This window comes from Tyto alba, unplaced genomic scaffold, assembly GCF_018691265.1.
Source record: "Tyto alba isolate M040663 unplaced genomic scaffold, T.alba_DEE_v4.0 Super-Scaffold_8, whole genome shotgun sequence".
NCBI classification, from domain to species: Eukaryota; Metazoa; Chordata; class Aves; order Strigiformes; family Tytonidae; genus Tyto; species Tyto alba.
Genome location: NW_024881329.1, coordinates 13,182,238 through 13,207,904, shown reverse-complemented (window position 1 = coordinate 13,207,904; position 25,667 = coordinate 13,182,238). Strand labels below are relative to the sequence as shown.

Sequence of the window (25,667 nt, the reverse complement as noted above, 5' to 3'; positions counted from 1 at the left end):
AGGTCCAGAGATGCTATCCTACAGTTCAAAATGGGGTACTTCTGAATCCTTGCCTTGCATCGCCACTCATCGTGACAACACTGACAGGACAGTTGGCAGATCAGCACTCTTCATACTTTAAAGCACTACCCTGGCCCTGCAGAATGTCAAATTCCCACTGGTCTCCATAGGTGCACTCAGGCCCTTCAAGACGTAGAAATTATCTCAGATTATTCTTATAGCTTTGAACAGCAGTGGGAAATCTTTTCATCTTGTTTAGAAATTACACAAAAGTCTCATGTGAGTTCATTCTAGCTTGGCAATTCACCTACACGGTGAACTCTAAAACAATCAACACTACGAGATGCATAATCCAACAATTTCATACTTATGTCTCATGAAGTACTTCTGCAAACGAACTGCAAAAGTTCATACATCAGACCCCAGGCCATTACTAATCAGTGCGGATATACAGGTTGATACCCTTGCCTTTCAGCAGCAGTGCCAGCCTCTGCAGCTCCCAGTCCCTCCTGGCTGTGGCTGGTTCCTGCTCCAGCAGTCTCCCCTGTTGTGCCAGTACAGGTGTCTACAGGGACAGTTGGTAAACAGGACTGGAGAACTGAACTGGGTTACACAGAGCTTCTCTCCCTCTCACTCCAGGGGATTATTCTGAATTTCCAGTTCCGTTACATGTAGAAACACAGTCACGTGTGGGAGAACAGAACAGCAGTATAAAGGAGTGAGGGCTATTCAAGTTGGCAGTACCAACACTCCCCAAAAAATGGGGCAAAAAAGCCCTCATAAAACCATGGCTTCACACACTTATTGCCATGAATTTAACAAGCAGTGGCTTGAACGAGCTCTCCAAACACAGTGGATGTTACAAGAGATGTTAGCTTGAGGAGCTTAAACCAGTCCCTGGTTGGAGGTCTTTGTGAAACCACAGTGCAAATCAGATTGCTGACCTGTTCAGGAGTTTAACATCGCATCTGTAGGCAGCGGTGAGCCTTGACTAGGTGTGCGAGTGAATTCTTTTCTCGCACGGCTTCATCAGCGATTAAGTCATTAAAAAAAGGCAGAAAGACAAGGGAGAAAAAAAAAAAAAAAGTATATTTTGCCCTTCTTAGCAATATAGCTCAGTTTAGGAAAATACTCCACAGTTTCTGCAAGGACAGTGAAGACAAACTCAGAAATCTTGATGCCACTGCAACTTGTGACAAAACTTCTATGTACAGACATTGTACCTCACTATTTCAAAACATTTCCCTAGCAACAATTGCAAACTGGACTTTCAAATGTATATGATGAGTTACATAGCTCAGTGAAAACACAAGTTATTGAAGTTCTACCCTCTTATTATTTTCATAAACATTTAGGTCAAGTGCTGCAGAAAAGCATCACAGAAAGCTTCTTCAAGATTAACTCCAAGAGTCAGGAACAGCCACCTTCTCATTGAGTGTGGGAAGCAGAAGGATGAGAAAGCAAATAAAGCTGTCAATACAGGGAGTTGTCTATATGCTATTTCTCTGTAAAAACATATGCACTGAGGAACCTTAAAAGTCCATTTCAGATATTGTGTCACTACTAACATCTAATATAATAGGAAATTTTAAGTCAAATAGTATATTAGCCAAAACAACATCGATAAATAGCAAAGTTGCCAGGTTTAACATAAAAATGAAACACTCATGAAACATAGCGCAGTTTGTTCATACCATGTGCAGTCTAGAATCATGCATAATGTAACAGTGCAACTGCTAACAGCAGGCTCACAGAAGATAATTTACACTTGTTTTTATGGACATGAGGAACTGATCTTTGAAGCTGTCCCTAATGAGATTCTGCTTGGCCCTAACAGCATCCTGAGAGAATGTGCTGGTTTTCTCCCCTGCATCCGGTGCATATTTATAATGCAGGATCCAGACTTATTTAAATTGCACATGCGGACTGGTGTCCCCTCATGCCATCACAAAGTCAGATTCGCACAGTGGGGGAAATATACTAAAATGTCTCAATTTACCTTCAAGTCTTTTTTGTAATTACCCATACCACCTTTACTAATTACCAAAAGATACATGGGAGTTAATGAATAAGGTTTCATTTTCCTTTGTGCAGTTGAACTCTTAACTTGATTAAGCTGCCAGGTCACTGGCAGCTGTATCACACACTGAAGAAGACATGTCCAAAATGCAGTCATAAAGCTCCTCAGAGAAAACAGAAGTGTAGCTGTGTAATGGATCAGAAGACTTCATTTCAAAAACACAGGGAGCAGCATCAATAAGACAAATAGAAAATAGAAAACTTTTTTTTGGCTATGCCTTATGTATTTACTGCTTTAATACTATACCCACCTGTTTTAAAAAGCCGTTTCAGTTATGACATCTGCAAGAACCATTAAACCAACATAACCAAAGTCTCAAGTCACACCTCATGCAGTAGCCACAATGCCTCCTATAACTAGGAGATATTGTGGTACGACTGCGGCAAATTGGCAATAGATGAAACACATAATGTTCACGGGGAACAGACCTCAACTCCATCGTGCTCAAAGAAAACAGGTAGCCACATCTGTAGTCACATGTACAATAACACAACCCTTCTATAGTACAGGACCAAAAATGACTGCAAAAGTTAGATAAACATTTAAAAACATTTGGTTTTAACGCTGCTTAATGTAACTTCAGTAAGTGAGGACTCAGAGCACTGCTGCTAACAAGTATCATTGCCCACTCTGAGCCAGGGTACTGACCCATGTTTGGTGATAAATTAAATAAGGACAGCCTAGGTTTTACTCTCTCTTCTATATTTCTTCCAGACATAGCCACCCATATACCATGGTTCTGGACTACCACTGTTTCAAGTTGAAGTATTCAGGTAAACTAAAGCAGACTTTCATTTAGAGTAATATACCAAAGTGCAAACTAAGGCAGTTCAGGAAACTTTTTCATGCTCCATTCAACTGTTCCTTCTGCAGGATAACAGCCTTCAGGAGGTTGCTAAAATTGGAACGCTAAGGATGGCAACTCCAGCAGCCACCCATGTAGCCAATACATAATATACTTCAGTTATACTACCAGCAAGTCAACATTTTAACACTTAGGCCTTTATCTGCTTGGAAAATAGGGAAAAAATCCATAAATTCTCTGAACATACTTGTCAGCACTGTTCATGCCCTACAAATGCACAGTATATTGTTTAAGATTAGATGATTCAGTGGATAGGTAGCAGGATACCCGATTTTTCATTTAGAGCTCATTGTCTAATCTGACTCTAAACAAACAGAAATTCTACCCCGACAGCTGTTTAGTCCCTTAAAAAAACCACAAAGGACTCTGCTTTTGTTCCTATAAAGATGTTCATGTAACAAAGACCAGCACAGCAACTGGTGTTCTCTGAAGAAACTCTAGTTTGAATGGAGGCAGAGACTAATCTACCCTCCCAGTTCCACATGAAGTCCCTGCAGGTAAGAGGTAACAGTCGTTTGTGGGGAACTTATGAGGGAAGCTCTAAGAGTAACTACAATAGCTCTGTGTGCGCACGTGGAGAAAGAGAATTTGTTCCCAGTGTACTGTCTGACACTGCTCACAAGCATACTAAGCCCCAAAAAAAAGAAAAATTGTAAAGAATTAAAAAAAAAAAAAAAAGTATGCCTTTAAAGCTGCTAGGTTCTGGGCACAGCACTGAGAGGTTCAAATGACCTTTCCTCAGTATGTTAACGTGCAGCCTCTTGGTCAGCATTGCCAGGTTCCCTTGTGAGCAACTACAAGGCTTAAGTCTAGAAGCTCAAAATCTAAAAAAGCTTTTATTAGGAAAATATTAAAACACATACAAACCTGAAAGACAGACTCCAATACTACTGCTGCAGCAATAATGTGCCACATATTACTGCTATGCTTCATGCTAAGGCAAGATTGCCTTTAAAACATATGCAGACAGTAAAATTGCAACAAATGAAATACAGCTGAAGGTGCAAGGTGTGTTAAGAACTATACTTTAGGCCAGTATCTTATCTCTGGTTATTTCTGGGTATTTGAGATCACTTATCGTTTCTCATCTTCCATTTATTCTATATTAGTCACCTCCAGTACATTCCTCTTGCATTTTATTGGACATGGGTCTGAACCCTAAAGAAATTGCCTTGCCTTTTTATAAATAGATATCCAGAAAATTGCCACTTCTTGTACCAAATCTCCTCCAGAACCCCATTTAATGTGAACTAATTAATTAAAAAAAAAAAAACCAAACCTAAACAAACCTCTACCAACTTCCTGACTCTATGTGTTTCAGTTTTCAGCTTTTAACTCTGCATTGAATAGAATTATTCATAAAATCATAAATCATTCTCATTCTGTAGAATGATGTCTTAAAAACCTTCTAAGAGAAATACTGACTGAAAATAGTGACTCTTGCATATCACAGTATTAAACAATGTTATGAACAGACTATCAAGGAAGCCAGGTGATCCAAAGTTAAGTTTCACCTTAAATTAATATTCCTCTTGACAATCTAGACTGAATGCAAGGATTCTTTTCAGGAAAATCTGCCCTGCATTAATGATATCAAAATTGAATGAGCCTGAAAACAAAACAAAATCCCCCTAAGCACAGACCAATTAAATTCCTTGAAACCAACAGCAGGGATTTCCTTTTTCCTTTGGCTCAAGAGAAAATGAAGCCTTTACTTAAATATATTTTAAAAAAAAATTGTTTTCTTGAAGGCATAGAATTTATGGTAATAGACAACTAACAACAAATGATGAAAACTCCAAGAGTTAACAGTCCTCATTTTGTTGCCAAGATGATGTATCAGGTTCTGAGAGGAACAGCAGCACTCTCACAAAGCAGCAAGGCAATGTAGCCAAGCAGAACACCAAAGGTCACAGTGCCCCCCTGGTGCCCCGCCCCCCCACCCCCCCACAAAATAAAAATCATATACCACCCCTAAGATTATCATCATCATTTTAATTCTGAGAGGGTGTCTGAAACTTGTAATATAATTTCTGATATGTGCAGCCTCATTATACTGACAACATTTCTAGCAGAAAAACTGTCTTAAGAACTTTGTACAAACAAAACACTCTCCAAAAGATCTGAGAAGTCACAATATGAGTCATAACTCTCCCTCAGTAACCCAAAGAGGGTGCCCTAAGTGGAAACTTTCAAGGTATAGAATGACAGCAGAACAAAATTTGTTCTTCTTGTAAACATGCCTTCCTTTCAAAGCTGCAAACATCACTGTTTAACAAACAAAAGACGATGGAAAATCAAACTAATGTCAAGAGAGATATAATCAAAGCGAAAACAATTTATTTAAAAAACTTCCAAGTCATTTCAAAGATTACATCTGAGTTCTATATAATTTTTCTATGAATAATTATGTATTTGTTTAATTTTCATTCATTCACTCCTTTCTACCAGGAGGAAAAGTGAATGCCTGGCTGACTTGAAATTTACCAAATAAACAAACCATAAGGATGAAATTTCCCTCTTCTTTAATATCTGTCAATTACCATAATCTTATATGTACATTGCTAACAACCAGAGAAAAGAAGTTCCTGCAAAACTCATAGCTTAAACTTGAGGGAGCCAATTAATCTGGCATCTCTAAGTGACTGGTCCTCTCCCACTGGAAGCAATGAAAGTGTCACTAATCACTGCATTTAACAAGTATAGGATAAGGCTTCTATTTATTAAATATGTTGGACCACATAAAATTTTAATCCTGAACAATTATTTTCCTCAAAACTACTATTTCACCATTCACAGGAAAGAAAACAACCCTTTGGTAATTCTCACTGCTGGCCAAAAGTGAATGTGCTTTAAGAAACAAAGGAGCCTAGAGTAATTAAAAAGTAATGACTTTTTTCTTTGTGCTCCCTATATAAAAGGAGCATGAGGGAAGATATACTGGACTAGCACCTTTTCCTTCCTATAAACTGATACAATAGCTAAACGTTTAGGAGTAATGTGCTGACCCTGATGCTCCCAGTCACTACACTCAATTCCTTATACCAGAGAAATTGTAAACGTGGTAAATAGCAAGTTTCCTGGCTTACAAATACATCAGATAAAGTCCCTCTATCACACTCCTTTCTCCTTCCCTCCCCCATTCTCTCTCCATCTGCTGCCCTCCTGGGAAGGGAGTGCTACACTTAATGGCTATGTGCTTTTAAGTCTAATGTGCTGGATATAAGTTAATGTCCAGTACAGTAAGTGGGGACTCTGCTGCGAGGAAGCCTCCAATACTGTTTTTTCCTTGTCAACATCCAGTGGAATCTCTGGAGCCCTAATGTCAAGCATCATCCAAGGAAGAGAGGGGCTGGGAATATGAACTCCACAACCTGTGACAAAAACAAACAGCACATTCATTTAAATGATCTTTTGGTAAAAACAGGAGAGAGTTGGGATTTTCTTATTTGCTTCTCCCCTCAACATAATGATTTAAATTCAGAAAAATGCCCATTACAAAATAGGGCACATAAACTTGAGGGCAAGCATTTCCCTGTCAGTGGAGAGTACACGGATGAAATCTGTTGACAGCATTCAACAAGAATTCTACAAGACAAGAGAAAGAAGTAACATGGGCTTGATCCATAGGTTATGAAGACAACTGAATTTGGGGATTACGGGCTGACTTGCTCTCTAGCCACCCTCTCTGCCCCCACCCTGAAGGCTTCAGCAGCAGCATACAACACCAATGGTCATCCACTGGCATTTTGTTTCAGCCAACCTTCATGCAGCAGATCCTGCAGGATACATACAGCTGGAGTGTCGGGAGAAATCATCAGGTTTATGGAGGTTAAGACCAAGCTTTATGGTCAGCTCTTCAGGAGATAAATAAAATGACTGCAACTCCAGGTACCTCAAATTTATTGTTTGGAATCCAGACTTGCAGTTTTCTGCTCTAACCACTTGGTACTGCTCTGGGCACATTACCAGATACTGTTCATGTTACTAGGTACAAGATTACAATACGGTCTTTTTGTTTAAAAAAGGCAACAAAATAAAAATCGTAAATGAAGTCCAGTCACATTTACTACAGAACAGAGTTGTTTTGACTTCAGTGTTTTAAACACAGACATTTTGGCCAAAGCTTCCTCATAATAAAAACAACCACACAGAGTATCACAAAACTTGCCCTCTGCAATAGAAGACCTAAAAATTGTAATCTTAATGGCCCACAATAGAAGACCTAAAAATTGTAATCTTAATGGCCCACATCAAAACTGAGAGTAAACTGGCAAGACTTGAATTTCCAAATCCCATCAAACAAGCAGCTCTTTATACCTTCTATGAAATATGTGCAGGTATATTATGGAAACACACTGACCACTTTCCTCTATTTTGCACTTCGCATGTACACATTACAGAAAAGACAAGAAAGCCAGTGTCAGGCCTTCTGCAGGCAGAAACAATCACGATGAAGTCCACGAAACTACAACTGCATATGCCAAGTATGATTCAAACCACTGGAAACAAGAAGCCATTGCTCCAAGGACCAAAACTCACAACTCGCTGGAATCCTTTCAAGGGACTTGGAAAACACGGCATGAATTAAGAGGTGAATGATTTTACCCTGTAAGACTGAGGGCAGTTCCTGACCACCACTGGCACTGCACCACTGGCCAGCACTCATCCATCACTTGGGGCAATGCAAGTAACCAACCCCCATGCCAAACTTTACTGTATCTTCAGAGGAGTAACTTTATAGCTTGATCTAAGAGACACATGTAAAGAAATCTCCCTGCCTCGCTGTATTTCTACTATGCGTAAGCAAGTTTATTTTCTCAAATTATGCTATAACATTTTACAGAATTCAAAACAAAACTTGACAGGTGCTCTTCTGGGAAGATGTGCTGGCCCTCCATTTCAAAATTTTTCCATGGATATGCATGGCTAGGCAACTCACTCAAAAATTAAGCTACCTCTGATAGCTCAAGATTGGAAATGTAAACTCAGAAAGTTACCATGCAACATTCAGTACAAAATCAACATTCATCATCAACACTTCAGCACTTCTCAAATAGTCCTGTATCAAACGTAAGCAAGCTGCATATAGTAATTTAATGCAAACCAATCCACATTGTTTATAGGGTTTTCCTTTGGCTTATTTGTTCAACAAAATATTCGAACAAGGATTTGAAAAACAAAATAAGATGTGTGCTAGGCAGGTGCAGCACTTTCCCTGGGCTTGGAACGGCCATACATCGCACTGAGATGCACATCCGAAGCGCTCCCATCACTGCTGGCAGGGAGGACCAGCTTCATCCTGCCACTAGGAGAAAACAATGAGCCAAAAACTCGATGATGAGATTCCCAGTGTGGGGCCTGCAAATTTTGTAAATTAACTGCCTGTTTGGAAATCTAAGCCCTAGATACTGTTTCACAGGATAGACTGCACTCTCACCCTTCAAGCATTACACAAAAGTAAGAATTTGCTGCTTCCACAACAATATCCCTACCACCCTGATATTTAAAAAAAAAATAAATTAGAAGCTTCCAGTGACAGTACAACATCATGATTGTCCTGGATATCCACCTTTTTTGCCTGGCTACTTCACAGCAAAGAACTCCCTTGGTGAGCAGCGTCCTACCAGCGCAAGGTACTGTGGCAGGGACCAATGCTGCAGAAAGCATTCCTGGTTGGATCCCACCACACACCTCCCGTAAGGCAAGAACACACTGTATATTGTACACAGACATGAATCTGTAAATCAGCTGTTACTCAGTATGACTGAACACTAAACGAACTACGTAGGTAATACTATAAGGTAGAACCAGACTGTGTAATGAAAATTTCAATTTATAGTGCTCAGTTACGGAAATGGGCCTTACAATTAAAGTACTGGTTACCTGAAGGCTTCTTTACGGATTAATACAGCATAAAAGAACATTAACATACATGTACATAGAAAACAAACATTTTTCCTTCTTTCTCCCTCTTAGGGTTTACCACAGGGACCAGACTGACTCTACAAGGTGCTGTTTTAACATCACGATTCTGTCAATGAAGAAGGGAGGTGAAGAAATGCCCACCTCCTACCCTTGCCTGTTAGCTAATCAGTAAGCTCGCTGCCCTCCCACTGGTGCTGGCCACCCCTGTAACCCACGACTGGTGAGGCTATGCTGAGAGATAACCCTAAGTAGCTCACTGGAAAAAGAAACAAAACAAACCACTGAATGGATGTCTTTAACCTAGACTATTTCAGCAGTATGATCTATACAGCAGCCTCATAAAAGGCTCTGCTGACCCTCCTGGGGAGGTGGCAAAGCATGGGGCACAAGGGCAGGAACGAGCAGCCAGGGAGCAGCAGGTTCAGTGCTGAAGTCTGCGTATCAAGAATTTCCCCCCTTCCAGCCCAGTAAGTAACCTACAGATACCGCTTTTACACTCAGACAACCCATGGTAAGTGCAGAAGGCCGATACCTCATACTGAGGGACTGACTGATGGATTTTGATAGGTACGGAGGCTGCCCTGGCAGCCTGTTCCCACTACCACTAGAGGTAAAGGTTTTTATCACCAATTTAAGCCAGACCTGGCTTCCATCTTAGGATAGAGCAACATGGAAATATAGTAACTAATAGCACGATGGTGACAAAAAATTATTTTAAACCTGTCCTACAGTTATAATAATATTGGCACTTTTACAGCATCAACCTTCCAGTGATGTCAGAACATTTTTTTAAAGGTAGGTTGGTATTACTCCTTTCACAATGACTAAAAGAGAGGTCAGAAACGTAATCAATTTTTCAAGAGGGTTTAGCATACTATGACTACACTGCATAAACACAAGGCGCTTAATTTGTTTCAACTACAAAACTGCAGTCCCTGAGCCTTGTATCACCACTGTATGAAGACTTCACTTTCAACATGCTCCACTCTGGCATCTCGAAAGGCTTCAAATGTAAGTGTAACCACACATTTAAAAGTTTTTATTCTCATTTTAAATGTTAAATTTAAGTTTAGAATTTATGATATGCTTGGATTTTTGCAAAGTGAGTAACTCTAATTTAAAATCATCAAGATCAGTAGAGATCTTAACTCACACAGACATACAGACATGCACACGCTCCAGTGAAGGAGTTTACTTAATGGCTACTAAAATTAGCATCATTGCAACTCAGCTTCCATTGTTCTGTGGCAAGAGAATCAGAAAACACAAACAGTTAATGGCTCTCTTCTTGAGTGGGGACTATTTATTTTGGGACAGCTGTAAGGATCCTCACCTACAGCTGTCTCCCGCCGCCTTTCTGCTGGAATCCCCATGCCACTGCAGGGAGAGCTCAGCTGCTCCGGGCAGCTGCTGAAGGGCTGCTGCTGTTGGCTTAAGAAAAACAAGTTTGTTTTACTTAACACACCATGTTGTAAACTGCTGCGTTTCAGTAGCCACCCACAGCACTGAGGGACCAGCGAGGGAATGGAGACTAAAACTGCACAAAGGTAAGCTGACTGGTTGTGAGCCATGACCCCAGTAAAAATCCCGGTGGCCAATAGTAAGGCTCGAGTTTTAACTACACTGATTCAATGTACTCATGTTTTCACGATTAGAGCTTAAATGTAACTTGATTGTTTCAGAGAGTACTGGTTTTTTCAATTTATTTAGAAAAGTAAGTAGTGAAAAGGAACTTAGGTGGTCAGGAGCTATGTATGCTTTTGTAAAAAGTGCTATTAATGGACAGACCAACAGTTTCCACCAAAACTATGATCCTCCATCACATCAGTATCAAATGAAATAGCCTGCCCAGTCACACTAGGTATAGCTAACTAGCTTAAGATTGAATCTCTGTATTGTCTCGACCAATATTTTTACACATACAAATTCCACTATTCTGTAAATGTCAAATGAGTCCATATTCTACTAATGCCAATGCTTTCCTCCTCCCCCTAAATATCACACACTTTATATGAAACAAAAGTTAAGAATATTACAAATCAAATGCATGATTTCCCACTAATCTCAGTGGGAGTTTATAAAACCCATTAAATGCAGGATGATTTCCCCAAGAAAAAAAAAAAAAAAAAAAGCAAGATCCTATTTCTCAAGGTTAGTAGTCCAATAAGATCTCTGGGTTTTAACAATTCAGGGCTTCATCAGAGTTGAAAATTTTTCCTTCTATGATTATATAGCTATATTTTTATATTACTATTATTATTATTATATACACACACACACACAGTCATACATTCAAGTACTGTATTCAACTATACATACCTAGTTCTACTAATATAAAATGCTATTTATACTCTTTGTTTTAAAACAAGAATATTCACATGGGGAATTACTCTAGTACAGAAAAAGCAGTAAAATTATATAGTTACAGATTGTTCAATGTATCTCCAGGTATACATAAACTCATTTAGAAGACTTTTGCTCTGGGTCTGTCAAAATAGTCGTTTTCCACGACAGTTTATCTCACCCTCCCTCTTTCTTTCCCCGTCAAAGCAAAGGGTGTGTTGTAACCAAACAGAAGATTTTTCCCTCTGTTTAAAACCTAAGTAAATAATTTTCATTTTGATTTGTCCCATTTTCTTTTCAGCTCCTTTCCATTGAACTGAGGAAAAAAATAGTGAGATGAGAAAGTTCCACAAAACTGAGCCTTAGTAATTCCTGTTAAATTAAAATGGTTTAAAGACCCACTGTGGTGGCTGCTGTAGAGCTGCAGTTAAAAGAGAAAAAAAAAAAAAAAAAGGTCTTACAAAAAGAAGAGAACAACCTAAGCAAATGATGAATATACCTGATGAATTTTATTATCTTCTAAGTTTAGTCATTTTTACTTTTTGCTTACAACAGTAGAAATTTTCTCTATCCTCTCTACTTTGAGGGTGCAGCTTCACAGGATGAAGCCTTCTGCAGCTTAAAGCACACCTGCCCTGGGCTGCCAGCCTGTCCCCAGCCTGCAGCCCACTGCTGCTCCCTGCTACTGCTGGCACCACTGACTCACACAGAACATCTCAAGGCTCTAAACAGGCTTACAAGCTTTTATTTTTAAAAAACAAGCAAATAAACAACAACAACAAAAAAAACCCCAACTTATAATACTTGGCAGCACTACACCAAAAGAGCAAGAAGCATTTGCCTCTTTGAAGTGACAATTCCTGACAAAAAATAGGGAAGTACGAAGACTTTCAGAAGAGTAATAATCATCAAGAAGCAAAGGCAGGCACATCATAAGTGTTATTATTCTGCAGCTGCCCTTTAAAGCAAGGAACTAAGGTGATGCAGTTAATTAAAACTAACTGAAAGTAAACATGCTTGTACAAAGCATTCAAATACAAACATTTCATAACATCTTCAGAAAATAAGTGAAACCTGTGGGTGGGAGCACTGCTTCAGGATGACAAAATATTTAACATGATATCCCTTTATCCAAAATAATCATACAGTAAAAATCTTTAGAACACCTGTTCAAACATTAATTAATAGAGAAATAAAACACAAACACTGGACAAACTGATTCAGAAGTTATTCTGTACCAGAGATTAAGTAACTGAAAAAATTGCTGTCACAGCCAGCCCAAGCAAAGGGAGCTTTAATAAACCGTTATTTACCTGATAGTACACTTAAACACGTTCTCTAAGAAGTGCTGGTATAAAAATACATATAAAGATGATAAAAGAGAACTGTATCCCTGCTGACCAAGCTACACGACACTGTCATGTGAAAGGCACAAAATGAGAAAAGGCACAGGACCCACATCCCACGGAACAGGCAGCGTAATGCCAGTAGTGCCTTAACCACCAGGTTTCCCCTGGCAATATTCCACAGACTCTCCATTTACTCTGTCTGAGGTGAGAGTTGGGCCCAAAAGATACTAGAACCAAAAATGGCCCAGTATACGCCAAGAATCCAGTTCTCACCTTTGCACATGAAGGTGCATAACCATGAAGAAATTACTTTTTAAAAAATTATTTTCTTTAGGAAAGAATATTGTCCTTAAGCTGTTCCCAGTTACCAATTTATGGTATGCAGCAGGGCCCTGTAACAATATATTGCCCTGCTATTCACGTGCATGTTGTAATGCTCAGTTCCCATGTTCTTTACTCATTTCTCGTCATCCCATGATTTTTTACATAAATTTTTCACTAGAAAATAACAAAACCTCCTCAAACTCACTCAGGAAAAAAAAAAAAAAAACAACACAACAAAAAACTCCATATGCATTACATTAAGATAGCAAAACAGAAAAGCAGACTGTAAAACCAAATCAAAGCCCTGGCAGCTGCAGCAATGTGGCACTAGCAAAGAAACAACACGGCAAAAAGATCATGGTTTCTTTGTTAATACTGCTTTTACCAGTTTTCTGTTCACATTTCTCTCTTGATGACATCCTCTTTCAGAAATATGCACAACGTTCCCATCGGAAAGCACTGGGAAGACAAATAAGGACCCCTTCTGAAGCTACCACACAATCTAGTCTCTCCTCCCCAGAAATAACTCTGTTCTTACCATCACATAAACCCAGTCATAGTCATATCTTCACTTCCTTGCTTTCCTCTACCCACAACTCCACACACCTGGCAGGATCCTGTCATTTTTTTTCCTCAACAGGCTTTTTAAAACCTCACCTCCTGCACCAAAACTTTGGGTTTTTTGCTTCCATTCTAAATCTGAGGCTAATCCCCTTCCACTTTTTCTAAATTTTGATCTCCCTTTTGGTATGCCACACCCTTCCTTGAAACCAAATTACTTATTTTAAGAAAGCTGCAGTATTTGAGTTAAAAATCCTTTAAAACACTATCACTATACTGTATAGTTTCAGTATTTATTTCAATTAAAAGATTTCTTCAAACAAGTAAAACATATTTTAAGACATATGTCAAGTCAGTATCATTTAAGAGACGCACAAATTATTGAAGTTTGTGAGTTTCTGAAACAAAGCATAAGCAATATTCACAATGTTGAACACCACACTAAGTGTGGCCCTAAAATCAGCTCCCACTGACATCAATGACAATAAGAAGGGGCTCTTTAAAACTGCTTTCTACATTTCTTTTGTTTGTTCTGAATTCATTCTCTACACAGAATTTGTACTTAATGTCAGTCAGAAGCGCAGTCTGGAGGGCAAACCAGAAATCTGCTGACAAAAGGTCTGAAAAGTGAATCAAGAAATGGAAATATTTCTAAAAGAAGAGTCACATCATCGTTGCAGTAATAAATCAAATGTAATCAACGAAAACTTTTTCCACCTTGAAAAGTCACGCACACAACAGACAGTCTTCAGCATCCTTCCTAAACCTGCCTTTAGAAAGATCTTAACAACAAGAAATCCTATTAGAAGGTGCTGAACTCCTACACTGTGACTCTTCCGGAAGCCTTCTACATAACAAAAATGCAATGAAGTACCATACAACTTTTCTCCCCCTTATTATGCAAAATCCTTACCAAATTCAATAGTGTGACATCGTTCAAAATCCTGACTAACAATGGCATGCAGGAGGTCAAGAGATGTCCTCTTTGTTTTAGTTTCACATGCTTTTCAGGCTATTAATGTTAAAATAAAAAGAACCTTCACAGAAATAACTGATAAAGATCAAACCTAACTAAACAATGGGAAGGAAATTCAGAGTTAAAACTGGTACTTAGCTCTTAATACAAACCATTGTGCCTAAGCACTGGGCAGCAGAATGATCCTGCGATCCAGACAATATGCAGGAATAACAAGGTGAGGTAAGAAGCTTCCAGCTCCCGCTTCCCATGCTTTTGTTGGTTTAAGTTCAGGCCAGGGACCTTGTTTTAACGCGGTATTTGTATTTCTTGGGAGGAACTCCTGGCCTCCTTTGTGCTGCGGGTTGCGAGTGGAATGCAGCATGCGGCACACGTTCCACTCGCAACGGGGAGGACAAAGGATTCACTGATCAGGGAGGACAATTAGTCCCAATTAGGCCTATTTCGCAGATGAGTGTAAGGGCTGGGGGAAGGGAGCTTAAATTTTAAAGCAATGGGTCCCTCAGGCGAGTTAAAGTGAGATCAGTAAAGTGACAAGTTTCAGAGAAGGTGCCCTGTGGGGAAGCCGGTGGCACTGTGCCCCGGGCAGCAAGAGTTGTCCCCAGGAGATGATGGAGCAGTGTAAGAAATTTGATAATCATTTCGCCTATTAGCTAATGTGACGAACCAATTCTTCCAGTTTTCAGCCCACTCCTTCAGCAGCAGTTCTCGATTCCAACGCACAGGCAGGCACACACGAAGGCAAGGGCAGGGATACTCACATATGCACATGCGGAGGCTGGAACCTGCTCTGGTTGATGTTGTAGTGTGTAAACGCCTGCGTTGGGTTGGAGCTGTATTCATCCACTGTTATGGTAACTTTGCCTTGTGAAGGAATTCCATGAGCCATCCTTCCTCCTTATGGACATGAGCAGCTCACAACTTCCCAAGGCCAGGAGCAGGGTAGGACATGGTGTTTCAGGCGGCTCCCGACTCCCAGCAGCTCCTCATCAACTCCGCAGAACTCTGCCAGGAGAGAAAGACAGTACACACTGCTGTGAACTCAAAGGGGATGTAAATATTTGCAGACATATTACTCGATCCTCTCCTGATTTCCATTCAAAGATATTTTTCTATCCTTTTGATGTACCCATCACCCAACTCTCTAAGCATTACTACTCACATTTTTTTAATTGCCTCATCATTTAACTCTATCATCATTAAATACATCCAAAGGATGAATGCTTAAAGTAAGGCTTTATCTTCAGGAAAAAGAGTAAAAAAAAAACTGTGTTGAAAGCTCCAGCTAAATACTTCGCATTTACTACTCTTTATTTTAAATAACATCTCGGGTTAATTGTAGTCATGAAAATTAACAAGTGGACGCAGTTTCCTGAAGGACAAATCACTTTCCACAAGTATGCATACTTGTTTTCAAGGTCCTATTTTAGCTTTACAAAATAAGTTACACCTGAAAGACTCATGAGAAGCTGATGCAAAGCAGAAAATTTCACAGTTGCATAGTGAAAGGTACAACCAAATACCTTTGAATGAAAGTATTTATCTGTCCAGAGAAAGGACCGTATCTAGACAACCTTAACAAAATATCCATGTTATACTGCACTAGCAATGAAACTGGTTTGAATGCATCACCAGACAGTAACGATTTATCTGACAGATTTAAGTGCTATTTTATGCATAAATATTTCTGCATAAGATGAAAGAAATCTGCTCTTCCCTCTCTGTGCATCCCTATCTTTCACTTCGAAGTGCTCTGAAACACATTTTGCATTAATACTGGAAGCATTCTGTACTATGAGCCTAAGCCCAATAGCCAGAAACTTCCCAAACCTGGTCTCTTGTTGAGGTCTCTGCACAGAATATGAGCTTCAGTTTCTTCAATCGATAAACTGAGGATACCTCAACTACCTTCCTTTCAGAGCGACTTTGTGAAAACTGATCAGCTGATGTTGGAAGAATACTTTCAAGTCGAGCAACTCCTTAAAAGCCGTGTTTATGAGGCAGATGCTCAGCTGGGGCACGCTACCCTAGCTGCAAGGACTTACATGAAATCAAGACAGTTTGCATCCCGCCACCCCCCCCCCCCTTTAGTTGTTACACCCAGTAGTGGATTTGTGGTATCCGGTGTGCAATTTACAAAAGTAAACCAGTGCTTACTGGGAAGACAAAGAGATAGCAAAGAGAAGAGAAGGACTTAAGCCCTGGGTATCAAACTAAGCAGCATTTTTCTGGTGTGATACTCCTGGACTTCTCTTAGCTCCCAGACAGAAATATGTTTGCCATGTGTAACGTTAAACATTTGGAATCTTTGATTTGTATTCAAAATATATTTTTAATACAAAGACTAATTTCCAGTTTGGCATGAAGCACGATAAAAACGCCCTGCAAATGGCAGATGGCCTGCTATAGGCCATTTATTTTACTATTTTACAACCTCAGGCCTATGTAGGCTTCCATATGTTAGTTGGGTTAAGACATTCTGCAACCTTCATTCCAGTAATTGGAATCTATTCTTCATCTTCCACTCACTCAAACCCAGGACATATTGAAGAGGGAAAAAAAAAAAAAAAAAACCAAAAACAACAAACTAAACCAAAACCAAACAAACACAAAAAAAAATCCAAGCAAACAAACAAAAAATAAAAAAAAAAACCTAAACCATAAAGTTCCTATTTAAAAATGGAGTTACTAGTGAGACAGTATATCTCCATAACTAAGGTTATGGTCTGGTCTTTGCACTAACCTCCTCTTGTAAGAATAAGCACAATAGCTTCAGGAGTAAAAATCAGCAAGGTGAGCTTTACTAAACCAAATCTTTGCAGTGTTAGATGTGATGCAAGATGTGTGCAACAACTGCTCACGAATCATAATGTAGTGGTTACCATACAAAGTTTGCAGCTGTTTCCTTAATTTCCCTTACAATTATATTTTAGTGTTATTTTGCATAACAGTAAAACACAACACCTGCTTCAAATTGCAGTCCTGTTCCAAGTAGTGTAATTCTTTTGAGACAGAAACTACAACGAGCGTGCAACACACAGCAACATAATTGCCCTGCACTGAAAAGTAAATACAAATGAAAACATCTTCCTGTTAGAGAAATGACTGTCATTAACAAGAATGCTAGCCATCAAAGCTCCCGGGGAAAAAACCCTAAGTTTTTCTTTTACACAGCAAGAACTTTAACGTCTGCATAAATTAAATAGTGTGAAAATTACATGTCTAATGTTACTTTTTCGCAATTAAAAGCTACAATGTAAAACCACATGTTAAACCAACAACAAAAATATGCTTGGGCTTTCAGAAAAACTAAATCACACTATTTTCAGTAATCTAGCATAAGAAAGGTCAGAAGATTAAATTTCATATTATAGTTCACTCATGGAAAAAAAAATCCAATTTGTTCATGAGAGTGAATTATACATAAAGATAATAAGCATTTTTTACAAGGTTTATAACAATCCATGTTACAGAAAGAAATTACAACTAACTAGCATAAAACAAATGATAAGCGGACACTTGAATAGCTGTATTAAATACTTTAAAGTTGATTTTCAGTAAGATTATAAGTATATAAGCTGCAATTGCTTCCCCTTGTTCCCATCTTTAATCTTAAGAATAAATCTCTATACTTAAATTAAGACAAAGCCGAACAAAGCATCCTTTTAAAATGAAATTCAACAACAAATACCAGACTGGAAAAAAAAAAGTAAAATTTGAAGCTCACTTCTGTGTCAATTCTCTAATTTCCATTTAGTGTTCCATAGAGTACCGCAGCTCACCTACCAGAAGTATCTAATTATTACCTTCTTTACTGTGAACTTCTCTGAAGAAAATATCAAGAAGGAGCTGAATGCTTCAAAACTTTAAAAACAAATTTACTTTAGGCCCAAGATAAAAAAAAAAAAAATAAAAAGGCTACTTTGAATCACTACCGTTCTTTTTTCTCCAACTGCAATCACTTTCAAGATTACACAGAGGAGATAAGCACAAAAGAATAAAAGTTGCATTATTTTTCACATCTGTCGAGTAAAACAACGTGCAGTATCTTCCAAACCTTATGTGCTAGTTTTAAGTAAGAATGACTATATTAAAAACCTAAAGATTTTTTTTTTTTTTAAGCGTGTTGCGTTCCCCCAGATATAGCTGTTACGCTGGGAGCAACAAACCTTCCCCAGCGTAGATTTGTACCGACAGTGAGACAGGAGATGTGCTATTGTATAGATCTGCTCTTCTTCATAGGTATAAACCGGCACTTTTTCATAAAAGGGCTGACACAAACTTACGCGCAGCTTGATTTTAAATCAGTATGCAACTGCCGTGTCAAAAAACTATCACAAAATATTCACAGATAAGTCATTTTAAAATATAACGTTACATTTCACGGAAAGCCACAACACACGAGCTCTACGTATGTGCATGCACATACTGGCACGCGAAAAACGCATTTCCCCGAAATAAAATATTTACGCCTTTCTCATCTGAATTTCAAAAATTTGCCTGCTGGCTGGTCTCGGGTTGTAAAAGAAAATTTTGAGAGGCAGGAGGCGGAAAGGGTTAATCGCGTGTCAACACCTTCTGTTGATCCATCCACCATCCCGACCCTGGCACGGCAACACTCCACAACCCGGCACCCCCTGGAGCGCGGGCACCTGCCGCCGCCCCCCCCCCGCCATCTCACCCCGCACCCCGGGGGGTTATTTCACAACTGCCCCGAGCGCCGCTGCGCTGCAGTTCGCGGGCAACTCCGGGCTCCAGCCTCCCCCCCGAGTCCGAGGCACCCGGGGAGGGGGGGGGGACGGGACACCCCGACTCCCCCTCCCTCGGCCGAACCCCGGTACCTGGGCTCCTGGCCGCCCTCCGCCTCCGCCGGCTCCCGGGCCGCCCCGGCCGCGGCCCCGCGGGGCGCCGGGCTCGCCCCCCCGCTGATTGATGGCTCTGGGTGGCCAATGGCTCCGGCGCGGCCCCGTCCCGGCGTGTGCCGCAGCCCCCGCCCCGCGCCCCCTGCCCGGCCCGGCCCCCCCTCGCCACCGAGGGGGCATTTCGGCAATTTTTGTGCTATAGCGCACAAAGTTCACATCACACCCCTCCACCCCCAACTGCCACAGAACCAAATTTTTTTTTTATTTATTTATTGGGGGGTGGGGGGGGTGAAGGATGCTCGGGGGAGGATGCAATAAACTCCACAGCGAGCCGCGGGCGAGCGATGCCCGCGTCTTTTTATTCCGACAGTGCCAACCGCGCCGTCCCCCGCACCTCGCCCCCACCCCCGGAAGGTTTCCAAGTGCGTGAGGCCTCCGGGATCAGGGTTTCAAAGCGGCTTCTCCCGCCGGCGAAAGGGAGAGGGGAAACTCCGCCGGGAAACGGCAAAGCAACCCGCGTTACCCTCCGTACTTTTGCGGCGTGCGTGTGCGTGTCCCCCCCTCCACGCACAAACACCCCCCCACACACCCCGCGGGTCTCTCCGCACCGGGAGCCCCATCCCCGTCCCCCGCCGGCTGCTCGGCGCTGCCGCCCGCCCTCTGGCCCCAGCCAGCACAATGCTCCCCGGCCTACCCTCCCGGCCCCGCCGCGGCTCCCCCCTCCCCGACCCCGAGCCAGGAGCCCCCACACCGCCTCCCGCCCCCGGGCCGCTTCCACCGCTGCAACCCCCGCCCCCCACCTCCCACCCCCGCCTCGGCCAGGGAGCCGGGCGGCGGCGGAGGGCAGCGGGGGCACGGCCTGGGGGGAGGAGGGCAGGGCGGGCTCGCTCAGCGCCGCCGAAAAAAGCCGCCTCGGCTGCCGGGGAAGAGCCGCCGCCGCCCCGACCCGACCCGACCCGACCCAGCGGGCTCGGGGCGGTCACGCCGGGGAAGGCAGGAGAGAGCAGGCGGCCAGTTTTATCCTTATTATTGTTTGCAGAAGGCTGGCCCCGGCGCCGCCGCCGCTCCTGCCCGCCCCCCCCCGCTCTCGCCCATGACACGGCACCTCTAACCCGCCGCTTTGTGCGCCGCTGCCCCCCCCCCCCGCCCCGGCACGCAGATACCGACCTGGGGCCGCTCACCTTCCCTCCGCCGGTTGCCGCTGCAGGCGGGTCGGGGATGCCTTCAGCGCGGCCGCTCCATGGGGCTGCGGGGGCGCGGCCGGGGCAGAGCCTGCGCCCGACCCCGCGGCGGTGCCCGGCGGCGGCGGCCTGGGGCCGGCTGCGGCTCCGGGGCTGCGTTCGGGTCCGGGGCGGCGGCGGGGGCGGGCGCGGTGCAGTGAGCGGGACTGCCACTGGGGTCAGGGAGCAGGCACCAGGAAACACGGCGGCCACGGAGCGCTGCTCGCACACGCACACACACACACACCACGCACAGCTCCTCCCGCTGCCTCGCACTTCACCCCCCCCGGGCAGGGAGGGAGGGAGGAATCGCTGCTGCATTTCCCAAGTGCGGCACAGCCTTCCCCCGCCGAGCCGGAGCAGCGGCTCTGCCGCCCAGCCGGGGTCAGGGCGGGGGTGCGGGCTGCCCCAGCCCCGGGGGAGCGGGGGGCCCCGGCCGGGAGCCCGCCCGGCCCCCCCCCCCCCCCCCCCCGCCGCCGCGGGGCAGCGCCCGGCTCGCACCCCGTACACACACAGCCGGCCCGGCACCGCGCACCGCTGCTCGGCTCTTCCTCCGCCTGAAAAAATAATAAAATAATAACAACAACAACAATTTAAAAAAAAAAAATCCTCGAAACAGGTTTTCACATCTTCCGCACCTTTCATCATTAGGTATTAATGCAGTGCTCTGCTCCTGCTGTAGATAAGCTAACCTCAGAAACCAAACCAGACATAAAGAAACACTACTGTAGGGTTAGCATTTGAGGCTGAACGTTATCTTAGGGTAATTGGGCTTTTCTATGGAGAGTTAGAATCAGAGAGCTTGCTGTTGTCTTTTTTTTGTTTTTTTGTTTTTTTTTTTTTTTTTTCTTTCCGAAATCCACAGCAATTGTGTCAACAGCCACAACAGTAGCAAAGTATAAGATTATAGGTGTTTGTCTTTTACTTTCAAGACTGCAAACGGAAGGGGGGACTTGCACAGTCATACACTTACAATGGGAAGAAATAGAAGAAAAAAAGGAAGAAATTCCAAATAATTAAGCCAAATAATCGAGCCGACAGAAAATAAAAGCTCCTAACAGGCCTCTTCTAAGAGTAGATACTGTCTTACATATTTTAAATACATAATTTCGACTCTGGCCAACCTTCAGATATGCATGGCAACTAGGCAGGTTTTTCTTTGTTGTTGAAAACAATGAGAAGGGTCCCCAGTATTGCCAGACAGAAATCCACTAGGATGGATTGTCCTGTTTAAAACCATGGCAAATTAAGAAAAAAAACAACCCAAAAAAAGACTATATGGGTTTTTTTGCCAAAAAATGGCGTACGTCTTTTCCAAATTTCATGTTAGACCTTTCAGTCTGATTTTTTTTTTTTTTACTATTGTCATTTTGCCTTTTAATAGAAGTAAGCACTGTGAATACCAAAAGAAAATTCCTGTTTCAGACAAAATGGCCCTCAGATGAGGCGTCCTCACCAAATCAAAGCAACATTACCAGGGAATCTTTGACTGGAATAGAGTCTGAGGCTGTAGTTTCACAATTATTTTTAGCTGCCTTATTCTGACACAGCTGTAAAATCAGCAATCCAGCATTCAGCCCACTTACCCCACTTCTGCCCCTGCACTAGCTCTTGTGTGAGAACAGGGAACCTCACCTGGGAAACAGATCCAGTTAGTGCCAGGGAAAAGGCAGGCTGGTTTGGTGTGGGTCAGTCTCATCCAATCCACTCCATAACTGCACAAATGCTTCTACTGGAACAAGGCAGGGAGGAGATGAGCAACTGAGGACACAAAGAGAACAGGATAGCTTCATTGGTACCACTGCCTGCTCAAATATAAAAACCTGGGAGAAGGAGGGTTAGGTGAGGAGGAGCGGGTTTGGTCCTGAACCTGCTGCATCCCTCCTCTGCATTTGTGCGTTCTCTGTATTTGTGTCCTTACACGTCTAGAGCCCCCAGCACTACAAAAATGAGCTTCTAGCACTGAGGGAGAAACAGGGCATGAGCCTGGGTAAGATAACTGGACTGGAAGTTAGGAAGCTCAGAGACCTTCTCTCTGATACCTTGTATGGTGAGAGACAACCCAGACATTACCCCAGTGCCTCAGTGGTCTAGTATTGAAATAAACATCTACTGAATTCACCAGTCCTTACACAGAGCAAGGTATGTGGCCTGAAAGTTAGTGGCACTTGGGTTTTGCTCATATGAATCCAGTGTGGGACCTAATTCTAAGGTCATGTCTTTTTCACAATATGAAATGTTCATCAACCACACCAAGCTGTAATACAGTCATTGGGAACACTGGTTTTAACTTGACAAACTCTGAAACATTTTCTGTCACCAGCACATAATGAAATTCTTCCTTTTTACAAATTATTTGGTTTCTGTTTCCTCAAGAACAGTATACTTTCCAAAGATGTACCCACTTTAGAAATGTGCTGGCCCTGGAGTTGCTAACAGACGGGAAAAAAAACTTTTCTTAAATTGATTAAAGGGTTTTCTGAGGAAAACAGTTGCATTTTGTTGCCCTTCTTTTCTAATTCACAAGAGCAGCATGAAAATGCAAGTCTAAGTATAGAAAAAGAAAACATCTTCATTTTGGCTGGAACGTGTATTAATACACACTTGACAAGAGAATCTCAGAAATAAATCTGAAAACTTAAAAAGTAAACAAGCTGTTTATTGTGTCACAGGACTGATTTTTCTAGTTGGGCAAAATTCAAAACAGTGAACAAGTGGCTTTTGTTTACTTTAATATTTGTAATGTTAAAAGTGTATGTTACACATGAAAACTTAGTCATGTTCAGAGTTTGTACTGGATATTATTTTTTCACTTTTACAAATCCACAGTGAGTATCATCAAATGTACAGATGCAGCAGAAGCATGTTAAAAAATATAAAACACTACAGTATCATGGAAAGCATACAGATTCTTCAAAATCTGTTATGTCATCTCTAATATACTTCATAGGTACCACTGTCTCCAGTTTCTGCCAAGCACAAGACAGAGCTAACACCTTTTGAGACACACATAGGGTATTCCAGAGTGAACCATGGACATGCATCTGCATGTGCTCTTTGGGAAAAATCTTCCCTAAGTATCTGTGAAGCAATACAAGAAAGTATAGTTTAAAGTCTATCTCTGAGAACTCATTCCTTAAACAGTAAGATTTTCTGATGGCTCTTTTACACAGAAAGGAATTTAAAAAAAAAAAAAAAAAAAACCCAAACTAAAAACCTTTCAAACTGTATGTCATGACACTGGTCTGTGGTTACAGTCCTGTCCTGCTACAGATCCTACCTGGTCAGGATGTGCTATGTTATGAGTGCATTAATGTGCTCCACAGTTTGCTGTATGTTGCTTGTTGAGAGTACTCTCAGAGTAAGCTTGAGAATATTCCATTGTCTGACCAAGGGAGGGAAAACCTGATTACAAGGCCATGTCTCACTGTATAAAATGATCAACAATGCTACTTCAAGGGTGTTTCTATAACTGCCCCACTCCTCTGCCGCTTACTTCTGCTCCCATACTTCAGGGATAAAAACCATACAAGAAGAACAAATTCGGTTTTTAAAAAAGCCTCCTTCCAAAAAAGGCAAAAAAGGTTTTAAGGCAGATCAATTCCCCAGTCTAGTCCACAGCACAGTCTCTGAAATGTTTATGCTGGTTTAATTCAGAATGCCACAGTCTGCAGCGCAGGACCACGACTGGCACCAGGTATGCTACAATTTCAGAAAAAATTAGGCCAGTGTTTCACACTGTCTTTTAGTTCATAGTTCTTTAGTATCAGAGGGGTTTTGTTTGTTTGTTTCAATACATGTATTTTTTGTATTTTTAGCCATTTTAAGACCAGAGCATCAAGAGTACTTGTCTATATTGCAGGCAGAATACTATTTCAGCCTGCAGAGACTGGGGCATGATGGTACAGTACTGGACAATGCATATTTGGATTGTTAACATTTTAAGAAAGTAGAGTTTGATCCAGTGGACAGCCACTGGTAGCAGTCTGCACTGAAAGTCACTGTATTTGCCATATTTCAATATAGATCACTGCAATTCTGCCAAAAATTGTATCTTTACAGGCTTGTTCCCCTCATTAAAGTATAAATTCTTCAGTAACTGGAAAAGAATACAACAGGAGAGAACTGCATGAGTTTAGACTTCATGCCCCACTGAACAGACACTACATTCCAAATTTGCGAATATAGTTGGATGGATTAAAAATTCTCCATTGCTCTCTTCCATTTGTAGCCTGTAAGTCACAGAGCATTTGGTCTGCATGCTGGCAAACAACATGAAGACAACAGAAAAACATAGTATTAGATATAAGGAACAAACACACAAACAAACTGAAAAACAGGATTCCAGTTTTGAAGATACAAACTCTTTTTTTAGCTCTTAGAGCTTCTTTCCCTTAAGAAAATTACAGACTGGAACTAGCAGCTAATTAAATCCTAAAAATGGAATTAAAAAAAAAAAAAAAAAGCCTCCTGGCTTCTAATTTTTGTAATCTCTACCACTGTGAATTTTTATCTGGATTCTTCTCTTACAAACATGGACCGATACACTAACCTGTTCAACGCTCCAGCAAATACTACATCTTCAGGAAGAATCCATGGCCTCTCCATAGAAGCGCACCAGCTTTTGGAGAAAAAAAGGACAATTCTCAAAAGGAAGTGAAACTTGAGCCTTTAGTCAGAACCTGCAGAGAGGAGCACATCATTATAATGTTGATAGGGCATCAGGTAAGACTGCTGAAGGAAATATCACTAGTTGTCCTTTGGGCATTCTTTTTATATTCGATGGATCAGAACATTGTCACAGGATAATGATTGTCTGCTTCCTTGGCCCCATTAAATTAAATTAAATATTTGATTGGAACTTTACTACTTGCCTTCTGTAGAAATAAAAAACGATGCAAACACGCTGCAGTTGAATCATTTGCTCTTCTAAAAATTCCCAGTGTAACTGCTAGACAAGACACCTAGAGAAGAAACCATTCCTATTAATATTTTTTTTGGTTTTGTACATTCCACCAAACATTCTTTTTTTAAGATTGAGAAGGATGTATGGGTGATTTATTCCTTCATAATAGAGCAGGTAGTGACTTCAGGTTTGTATGTACATAAAGATGCAAATATTGTTTGATGCACAGCAGTTATTGCAAAGACATTACTGC

At 41.7% G+C, this 25,667-nt stretch overlaps 1 protein-coding gene across 4 annotated transcripts in view; it reads right to left on the bottom strand.

Moving 5' to 3' along the window:
* Nucleotides 1–25,109, bottom strand: part of MPPED2 (metallophosphoesterase domain containing 2) — a 112,229-nt gene extending 87,120 nt beyond the window's left edge. Inside the window, exons 1-3 of one of the 4 annotated variants that reach the window (XM_033007015.2) lie at nucleotides 25,061–25,109; nucleotides 22,144–22,269; nucleotides 15,188–15,431 (exon numbers count right to left, since the gene is read on the bottom strand). In XM_033007015.2, coding sequence (XP_032862906.1) covers nucleotides 15,188–15,315 — 128 coding nt within the window. In that variant the 5' untranslated portion in view covers nucleotides 15,316–15,431; nucleotides 22,144–22,269; nucleotides 25,061–25,109. Of the gene's footprint in view, nucleotides 1–15,187; nucleotides 15,432–19,267; nucleotides 19,318–20,455; nucleotides 20,998–22,143; nucleotides 22,270–25,060 lie in introns of those variants that run through there. The other 3 variants (XM_042785648.1, XM_042785649.1, XM_042785650.1) reach the window with 3 other exon arrangements.
* Between the last annotated feature and the right edge of the window lie 558 nt (nucleotides 25,110–25,667).